Source organism: Microtus ochrogaster, chromosome 6, assembly GCF_000317375.1.
Source record: "Microtus ochrogaster isolate Prairie Vole_2 chromosome 6, MicOch1.0, whole genome shotgun sequence".
Taxonomy (NCBI): domain Eukaryota; kingdom Metazoa; phylum Chordata; class Mammalia; order Rodentia; family Cricetidae; genus Microtus; species Microtus ochrogaster.
In genome coordinates, this window is record NC_022013.1 from 9,240,629 (window position 1) to 9,251,359 (window position 10,731).

The 10,731-nt window shown below is 45.2% G+C and overlaps 1 protein-coding gene across 1 annotated transcript in view; it reads left to right on the forward strand.

Moving 5' to 3' along the window:
• LOC101986823 (5-hydroxytryptamine receptor 5B) overlaps positions 1-5,181 on the forward strand; it is a 24,572-nt gene extending 19,391 nt beyond the window's left edge. The window contains exon 2 of the mRNA XM_005348251.2: positions 4,590-5,181. Coding sequence (XP_005348308.1) covers positions 4,590-4,925 — 336 coding nt within the window. The 3' untranslated portion in view covers positions 4,926-5,181. The remainder of the gene's footprint in view (positions 1-4,589) is intronic.
• Positions 5,182-10,731: the final 5,550 nt, after the last annotated feature.

Sequence of the window (10,731 nt, forward strand, 5' to 3'; positions counted from 1 at the left end):
TTACACGCTCTCTCTCTCTCTCTCTCTCTCTCTCTGTGTGTGTGTGTGTGTGTGTGTGAGAGAGAGAGAGAGAGAGAGAGAGAGAGAGAGAGAGAGAGAATGTGCAGAAAAATTAGCTAATTATGATGTTGTCTGTATGCTAGTTTTCAAGTGTGAGTGCACAGGCATGTGTGTGCTTGTGAATTTGGAAGCCAGAGATGGGTGTTGGGTGTCTTGCTTGATTGCTCTTTACCTTATCTTAGGGTTAAGAGGCAGGGTATCTCACCCTGCAAGGTTGAGCCAGTCTCATTAGCCAGCTTGCTCAAGGGATTTGCTGTCTCCATTTCCTTTGCTGCAATTGTAGGTGATCTGTCATGCCTGGCCAGCATTTACATGGGTGCTAGGAATCTGAAATCTGGTCCTTACACTTGTGTGGCAAAGTGAGTACTCGCTGAGTCATCTCCCCAGTCTAATAATTAATTTACGATACAGAGCCATTTAGAGTTTGTTTTTTAATCTAGGCAAAGCAGAATTATCACATGACTTGTAAGGATCCACTTCCCATCGTAATTATACAATACGTTACAACGCTAATGTGGACAGACTGTCTCTCCAGAGCAGACTCTGTAAGGACCGGGGTTGTGTCTGCTTCACTGGTGGCTCCAAGTCCAGTCCCAGTCTCCAGCGTGACTATGGGTGGGTGAGTGCATGTGGCAGGGGTTATTCTGGCCACGGGCTGTGTATCCAGTGCTCATCTTTCTTGAATCCTCGGTGCAGAGCAGTCTCAGCAGCCTGCTTCACAGGGAGGCAAGCAGGCTTGGAGGGGCAGATGAGCTTGCCCAGTCCCAACCACGGGTCTGACACAAAAGTCTCTGTTCTTGTCCTCTGGCCTAGTGGGGACCTTTATTCTTTCTTCTGAAGAATCTTTAGATTTTATTTGAACCTGCATTTCAATAGATTTTTTTCAAAGATTATGATAGGTTCCTTGACTAAACCTGGAGAAGTGTTTGGCAAGGCTAGAATAGCCTTGTGTTCCTGGAGTCACGTGGTATTGAGGCTAGGGGTGTAGCTCAGTTGGTAGAGACCGCACTTAGTATTCATGAAGTGATCCCCAGCATCATGTAATCCAGGCCTGGTGATGTGTGCCTGTGATTTCAGAAGGAGGTGGGGGCAGGAGGATCAAGGTCGTCTTCAGATAAATAGAGAGTTTGAGGCCGGTCTGGCAAAATGAGACCTTTTCTCCATAGAAAACCCATATGGCAGGTTTTATTTGTTTAAATTGTTAAACCTTTTAAAGGGCAATTCTTGTTTTTTGTCAACAAAAACTCATAGCTGGTCACATCATATCCACACTCAAAAGCAGAGAGAAATGAATGAATGAATACATGATTACTACTGTTTAGCTCAACATCGCAGCCCAGGACTCAAACTTAGTGAATGGTACTGCCTAAAGTGGGCTGGGTCTTCCAATGTCATTTAATGGAATAAAGACAATCATTCACAGAGATGCCCAATGGTCAATCCCTCATTGAGATTCTCTTCCCAAGTGGTTGCAAATTGACAATTTAACCCCCCTCTCTTTCCCTCTCCCTCTCTTTCTCTCTCTCCCTCTCACACACACACAGACACACACACACAGACACACACACACAGGCACACATACACATATATATGTGTGTGTATATATATACATATATAGGTACATATATTATATTATATTTATTACATGTGTAGGTTTATTATTGGGCTCTCCATGTTTTTCCATGTTCCACTGATCTACTGTATTTATATGCTCTTTTGCTAACATAACATACTCTTGATTACTAAAACTTTATAGTACTTTTCTGTTGTTGTTTTGGTTTCTTTTCTTTTGATTTGTTTTTGTGAGACAGGGTTTCCTCTGTGTAGTCTTGGCTGTCCTGGAACTTGCTCTGTAGATCATGCTGGCTTCAAACTCACAGAGATCTGCCTGCCTCTCTTTCCTAAGTGCTGGGATTAAAGGCATGTGCCACCACTGCCTGACTGTAGTATTTTTTTAAAAAAAAATTGTTTTTATTTATATATATGATGTATCTTGTGTGACTATGTACATGTGTGTGCAGGATACACAGAGGCCAGAAGAGGGCATCAGATCCCCTGTAACTGGAGTTACAGGTAATTTTGAGCTGTGTGACATGGTGCTGGTATCTGAACTCCAGTAGTCTGGAAAAGCATCAAGCTCTCTTAACCACTGAGCCATAGATCCAGCTCCTTTAGTTTGTTTTAAAGTAATTAATGCTAATCCTTCAAGTCTGTGGTTCTCCTTCAGCACTGCTTGGGTAAATTTATACCTTAAGAAGCAAGACAGGAAGAATAAGTTCTATAGTAAGAGTCAGAGTGGAAATTTAAAAAGCTAGAAGTAATCAATGGAGGAAAAAAATCAATGAATCCAAAAGCTGGTTCTTTAAAATGGTTGGTAAAAATGTTAAACTTGAAACAGGCTAAGGAGAAATGGCAGTAATTAATATCAGAAATGAAAAGGGGGACATCACTACAGATCCCACGGTCATTAACAGGATAATCAGGGGCCAGGGAGATGGCTAAGTGGGCAAAATGCTTGTTGTATGTTCTGGTTAATTTTTTGTCAACTGGGCACAAACCTAAAGCCACCCAGGAAGAGAAACGTCATATAAAAAATGCCTTATCTGGGAGGTGATGGCACATGCCTCTAATCCCAGCACTCAGGAAGCAGAGACAGGTGGATTTCTATGAGTGCAAGGCCAGCCTGGTCTACAGACCAAGTTTCAGGACAGCCAGGGATATGCAGAGAAACCCTGTTTTGAAAAACAAAACCACAAAAAAAAAAAAAGAAAAGAAAATTGATTTTTGAGACTGGAAAAAAAATGGCTCAGAGGTTAAGAGACTCCACTCTTCCAGAGATCCTGAGTTCAATTCCCAGCAACCACATGGTGGCTCACAACCCTCTGTAATGAGATCTGGTGCCCTCTTCTGCCCTACAGGAATACATGCAGGTAGAACACTGTACACATAATAAATAAATAAAGGAATCGTTTTTTTTTTTTTTTTTTTTTAAAGAAGGCAACCTCAGTCTCATTGGTCTGTAAGTCACTGCTGTGAGAGACTGCCTCAACTGGTGATTGACATTGGAGAGTGGAGGTCCCAGATCACTGCGAGCAACTCTGTCCCTAGGCAAGTGGAGCTGGGCTGCATCAGTAAGCCTCATTCCTCCATGGTTTCTGCTTCAGTTCCTGCTGTGTTCCTGCCCCAACATTCCTTAAGGACTGAAGCTTAGCCTGGGGCATGGTGCTAGCGTGAGGATCCGAGTTCAGGCTCCAGATCCCACTTACGACTCGTGGAGAGCCAGTGCCCTGGACACACGCTAGCCTGTCTCATCTCTCCTCAATGGGACTGGAAGGTTAACGGGTGCTTGAGTTTAATGTTTATTTCTCGAGGGAAGATTAGACTCTGGTTGATTAATTTCTCCTGATGCTAAGCCTTGTTCAGAACAATAAAAAGATCTGAAGGGTTTGATCTTCCTATCATCAGCAGGAAGCACAAAAGGATCCCCTCACACCATTTGCTTCAAAGACAGGGCAGAATTTCTGGAGGTACAAACTTATAGACATGTATACTTCTACTGCCCACTTCCTTCCCTGAGTGAGTTCTCCTGTGGTGTTTGTGTTAGCGTGTGTGTGTGTGTGCGTGCGCGCGCACGCGCGCGCACGCACGCGCCAAAGTATGCATGGATGCCAAAGGTTAACGTTAGGCCTCTTCCTTTGTTATTTTCTACTTTGTTTCTTAAAATTGTGTATGTGTGTGTTTGTGTATATGTGTGTGTGTGTGTGTGTGTGTGTGTGTGTGTGTGAGTGTGTACGCCTATGCCTGTGTGCAGAAGCAAGATGAGGACATCGGGTATCTGTGTCTGTTACTCACTGCCTATTATTTTGAGGCAGGGTCTCTTCCTGAACTTGGAGCTTATGTTTTCTCAGCCAGACCGGAAGCCAGAAAGCTCAACAATCCTTCTGTCTCTACCCCCTCAGATCTGAGGTTGCAGGCATACAAGGGATGCTGGGATTCAAACTACAGTCCTCAAGATTGCATGGCTGGCTAGTGGTCCGAACTGCTGAGCCATCTCCCTAACCCTTTTCACCTTGGTCTTTTGAAACAGGGTTTCTCACTAACCCTGTAGCTCACCAGTTTGACTGGATGGTCAGTGGGTCGCAGAGGTCCTCCTGTCTCCACCTCCCCAGCACACCTCATTACAAGTGTATGTCACCATGCCTGGAATTTGTAGCTGGGTTTTGAGTATTGAACTCAGGTGCTCATCATGCATAGAAAACACGTTCCTGTCTGCCCAGGCACATCTGGGGTTTCTAGCAGTCAGATATGTCAATCATATTTACAATGTTCTGCCCCTGCACACTTGTTCCTGTTTGTGGGCGCCCTTTCCCCTCAGCTGTGAGTCTCTGTACTCACCGGTTCTAGCTTGGAAACAGCACCCGAGCCTCGTGACCTCACTTCTCCGACAGAACTGAGAATAGCTGGCTTTTCTTCTGTCCAGTGTTTCCCCTTGTTCTGTTGTTTTGATTCCATATTTCCTTTGTTCGAAGGCCAAGGAGGAGCCTCAAGAGGCTGAGATGGTGTTCACAGCACGCTGCAGAGCCACAGTGACCTTTCAGACGAGCGGAGACTCGTGGCGGGAGCAGAAGGAGAAGCGAGCAGCCATGATGGTGGGGATCTTGATCGGCGTGTTTGTGCTGTGTTGGATTCCTTTCTTCCTGACGGAGCTCATCAGCCCGCTCTGTGCCTGTAGCCTGCCACCCATCTGGAAAAGCATATTCCTGTGGCTTGGGTACTCCAATTCCTTCTTCAATCCCTTGATTTACACAGCCTTTAATAAGAACTACAACAATGCCTTCAAGAGCCTCTTCTCTAAGCAGAGATAGGAAGGGCTGGGGGACATAAGGGAAGACCAGGGAAGACCAGGGAAGAGCAAGGGGTTTGTGATTCCTGTTTCACCACGGGCATTCTCTCCACCGTACACTATTGACACTTCAAAAGTCATACCATTGGGCCTGGAATATGGAATGGTTCTCAGGAAGGACGCAACTGTTTGGCAACACACCCATGCCTTCTACAAAAGGACACGACAGACATTACTAGTGGATTGTGGTACACGTCTGCACTAGGCAGAAACCCCGCCAAATCCTTCCAGGTTATACTTTAGGTAGTACTGTAATTCATTAGATTTGACATGTGACAAAGTTGATTTGGTTTGGTTTTATTTATTTGTCTGCTCTTCAGTGAGGGCCTCTCAGGGCTTTCCTGAGATTGTCTCCTTGACATAGCTTCTGCTTTCTTCTCTCCACCAGAGGAGTTTGCCCTTATCAGCTTCATGCACACCTCCGCAAGGCAATGGTTCTTAGCTTGGGAACATATGAACCTTATCTGAAGCCTTGTTAAAAAGTGTCCCATGCAGGTGTCTTCAAGATGGCTCAGTGGATAAAGGCACCTGCCACCAAGCCTGAGGACCTGCTTTTGAGCCTTGAGACCCACCCAGTCGAAGGGAAGAGACAAAGCCAACTACTTCAAGTTGTCTCCGACCTGCACATATGTGCCAGCAGCCCTCTCCCCCCTGTGCACACAAAATAAATAATACCTATAATTTAAAGATAGAAAAAGTGTTCATTAATTCACACAGACCAATTCAGACTCTCAAAGAAGTGTCTCAGTGGTTTTTCTGTTTTGTGTCTGTTGTTCTTAATTTGAGACAGGGTCTCCTATATAGTCCTGACTGGGCTAGAACTCACTATGTAGACCAGGCTGGCCTCTAACTGAGATTCACCAGCCTCTGCCTCTGGAGGGCTGAGATTAAAGGCATGCATCTTATCATGCCCAGCTATTACTGTTTTTTTTTTCATTTAGTCCATATGAGATACTGCTGGGTTCTTACATAACTCTTCAAAGTTTTGGTTTTTCTAAGATTTATTTTTACTGATGTGTGTGTGTGTCTACATGTTGGTGTCTGCAGTGACCAGAAGAGGGTGTCAGAATCCCTGGAGTTGGAGTTACAGGCAGTTCTAAGTTGCCTCACCTGGATACTGGAAAGCAAACTCTTCCTCTGCAAGAGCAACACGTGCTTTTAACTGCTGAGCCATCTTTCCAGCTCATTTTTAAAAAACTTTTTAGACCAGTTAAATGGGCACTTCTGGGTGTGATCCACACAGCAGGACTCCTTGTAGCTCCTCACATGGCCTGCTGTGACGTCTCCTCTATCCCAGGGAAGGACAGCTGTTAGAAGCTACTGATGCATGTATGCCTAAGGGAACACATTCATGTGTGTGCATGTGTATGTGTGCCTGTGTGCGCATGAGTGAGGATGTGTGTGTCTGTGTGCGTTCCTGTGCATGCATGGGTGTGCATGTGTGCATGTTTGTGGTGTGTGTGTGTGTGTGTGTGTGTGTGTGTGTGTGTGTATAAGCAATAAAAGTACTTCTGAGGTGTTCCTTTCTTGGCCCATTATCAATTGATTTATGGTGTCTGCTCCAAGATTGGGAGTGTGAGGCTGGCTGTGTACTTACAATCCACACCACAAAGCCTCTATATCATACAAATCCTTTTGGCTAAAAGACACTAAGGGTCATAGTGAGCTGTGCAGCTACAAAAACCTGAGTGGCCCATAGAACAAACCTTTATCACCTTGCTGAGATGCCTTTGGTCTGTGTGGGCCTTTCCAGCTCTTGGTTGTCTTCTTAGGCTCCCTGGAATGAGCAGGGTGAGTTCTCAAGAAAGGGCAAGAGTGTGAACAAGTCGAAGCCCCCAAAACTCACATTAAGTCTGCTGATGCCCCATGGGCAGGAGCCCAAAGTGGGGGCAGAAAAGTGCATACTAGGAGGTAAGAAAAGCAGAGCTGGGAAAATGGCTCATGAGGCGAAGTGCTTACTGTGCAATCCAAGGACATGAGTCCAACTTGCCAGAACCCAGATGAAGCTGAACACAGAAGTATCCCTCTATAATCCCAGGGTCCCTACGGTGACTGGGAGCAGGGATGTGGATCCCTGGAGGTGTGCCTCTGTCATCCCAGGGTTCCTATGGTTACTGGAGGGCAGAGATGGGAATCCCTGGAAGTGTGCATCTGTAATCCCAGGGTTCATATGATGACTAGGGCAGATACGGGGATCCCTGGAAGTATGCATCTGTAATCCCAGGGTTCCTGTGGTGACTGGGGGCAGAGACCGGGGGATCCCTGGAAGCTTGAAAGGTCAACTAGCCTGGATTATGGGGCAGTGAGCAAGAGTCTTTGCCCCCAACAAGACCAAAGGTGAAGATTCGCACCCAAGGATGACCTCTGACCTCTACCTACTCTATGAGAAGTGCTCACCTGCTCTTCCACACACATCACACACACCAAGATGAAGAGAAGATGTTAATGTAAACATGGAAGTAAGTCCAAGAATAATAAAGAAAGAGTGCGGACTAGGGATGTAGCTCAGTTGGGAGAGTGCTTTTCTATCGACATGAGGTCCTGGGTTTGATACTCACCACCACACAAACAAGTTTAGTGGAACATGCCTGCTGATCCCACTTAGATGGAGGCAGGCAGATCAGAAGTTCAAGTCATCCTCAACAATATAGGACGTTTGTGGTGGTTTGAAAGAAAATGGCCCTCTAAGGGAGTGGCACTATTAAGAGGTGTGGCCTTGCTGGAGGAAGTGTGTCACTGTGGAAGCAGGCTTTGAGATCTTTTATATGCTCAAGCGACACCCAGTGAGATGTTGATTGTCAGCTTGATGGGATTTAGAATCTCCATGAAATAAAACTCTAGGAATTTTATGTGAGGCCATTTCTAGATTAGGTCATCAGAGGCAGGCATCCATGAGAATGGATAGCATCACGGACTGGGATCTCAGACCGAATGTGCGAGCTGAGCACAAGCATTATTCCTATACTTCCTGATGGTGAGTACAATGTGACGAGACACTTCTGAAGTTCCTATTACCATGCATCCCCACCATGATGGACTGTGTCCCTTGGAACTGTGGGCCAAAACAAACCCTTCCTTCCTGAAGCTGCTTTTGTCAGATATCCAATCACAGCTACAAGAGGAAGAACTAATGCCCCAGAGTTGGACGGTCAGCTGCTCTTCCAGTTTGCCTTCTATTGCTGTGACAAAGACACAGAACAAAGGCAACTTGGGGAACAAAGAGTTTATTTCTACTTATACTTCCTGGTAACATGCTTAATTTTAGCGAGGGGAGGCAGAGCAGGAACTGAAGCAGAAACCACAGAGGATGAACATTGCCTACTGGTTCCTCTCTGGCATGTGTTCAGCTAGTTTTATATATGGATGAGGGCCACTTGCCTAGGGATGGTGCTGCCCACAGTTGGCGGGGCCCTTCCAGATCCATTGAGACCCATCTCTTATAGATATGGGCACAAGCCAGTTTGAGACAATTCTTCATTTGAGGTTCCCTCTTTCCAGATGACTCTAGGTTTGTGCCCAGTTGGACAATAAAAACCAACAAGCAGAGCACCCACAGAAGGTTCCAGATGATCTAGGCCTGGCTGCTGGAATTGTTCAGAGGTCTGTCCCTATCTTTTGTACTGCAAGTGTCAACAGGCAGGTTATAATGTGATTCTCATGAGACACAGCAACCCGAGAGCAGTTTTAGCTCATTCCCATCCCTGGTAAACATACACACAACAGCAGAACCACCTCCCCCAGTCCCCAAAGCTCTTCCAGCAGACACAGCCAGCCCTTCATGTGGTCCAGTGCCTAAGACCCAAGCAAATGAGTCTAGTTGTCTGTTTAGTCCATGAGGCTGGATGTCTCAGCTGGTCTTCAGTATATACCAGAATCCCAAAGAAGTAACCTCTCATGCCAGTGAAGAAATGTACTTGACAGTGAGAGCAAGCAGACCAAGGAGGGGGCATGCTACCTTCTTCTGTGTCTTTTACATAGTCTGCCTGCAGAAAGTGTGGTCCACATTAAAGATGGACCTTCCCACCTCAAAGATCTGGATTAGAAGTGAATCTTCTCACTTTAAGTATTTTAATTCAGAACAAGTCCCTTACAGGTGTGCCCAATTATTTGGGTTTTAGTTAAATTCAGATTTGGTCAAGTTGACATTCAAGAACAGCATCACACTGCTTGACACCAATGCTTTGCTTTTGTTAAAAAACGAAACAAAACAAAAACAAATTAGCTGAGCACTTTTATTCCCAGCATTCAGGAGGCAGAGCCAGGTGGACCTTTGAGTTCGAGACCAGCCTGGTCGACAAAGTGAGTTCCAGGACAGCAAGGGTTATGTCGGGAAACCCTGCCTGAAAAACAAAATAAACAAATAAAATTAAACATATTGATGGGGGATGGTGGTGGTGTAGTTCAGTTGGTAGAATGTTCACTTATGAAAGAAGCCCTGAGTTCAATCCTAGTTCTGCATAAATTGGGTGTGGAGAAACATACCTGTAATCCCAGCACTGGGAGGTGGAGGCCAGAGGATCAGATGCTCAGGTTCACCCTTGCTATACAGAGTTTGAGCCCAGTCTGGGACACATGAGACCCTGTCTCAACACCATGTGTCTAACCCCTTCCCTAAAAAGAAAGGAAGGAAAAAAGGAAGGAAGGAAGGAAGGAAGGAAGGAAGGAAGGAAGGAAGGAAGGAAGGAAGGAAGGAAAGAAGTACATAGCAGATTAATGGAAGTGTAATCTTCTCCCATGATTTTTTTTAAAAAATGAAACCAAATTAAACTTCAAAAACTATTTATTTTTGAGTAGATAATGCATGTACATGGTACAAAATTCCAGAATACAAAAGACAAGTGGTGAAAAGTCATTCCCACCATTTTCCAAGAGACAACTAAGGTTGCCAGCATTCTGTGTCACTTTTCAGGGACAGCCTGGGAACAGGCAAGCAGACGTATCACAAGCATTTGTGTGAGTATATGCACACATACGTATGCATATACACCTACAACACATGTATATGCACACATACATATGCATACACACCTACAACACATGTATTTATCACTATTCCAAACACTAGCATTTCATGCATGTTCATGCATGTTTTCTTCTCCCACTTAACCATGTGGCTTCAAGATCTGTGAACATTTCCTAACAATACATATCACAGGCCTTTTCTTTTAAATGTCTGCAAAATGCCCCACTCTAGAGATGGGCCATGATTTTTCACCCCTGTTCTGAATTAATGATAGTTTCCAACTTTGTGTTATTACAAACATTGCTTTAATAAAAGTTTCCATACATAAGAAAAGTTCCTAGACGCGGCACTGCTGGTTCAAAAGGCGGTACACTTGGACTTGTGATAAACGTGCTACTCAGTTGTCCTCCAAGGAGGCCACAGGTTTGCAGCTCTGCCATCCCTGTATGGGATGCTGCTGCCCACGGTTGGACAGTACCACCCATTTTCGTGGATTCACGTGGCTAAGATGCATCTACCACATCTGAAAGAACAAACTCACCATCCTATCTGACGTTGCTGTGCCCTCCCTGCCACAAGACTGGACATCTTCAAAAGGTGATCTCGGTTAAAGGCTGGAAACTTCTAGAAAACTCTTTTTCCATTCCGACCTTCAAGGCTGGTGACTAATGAAAGTTCCTCTAATGCTGCGTCTAGAGCCGCCAGCCTGCTTCAACCGGAGCATGGATTAGGTTAAATCTCTATCTTCTCTATGCTGCTTCTAGAGCGGCCAGCCTGTTTCAACCGGAGCATGGATTAGGTTAAA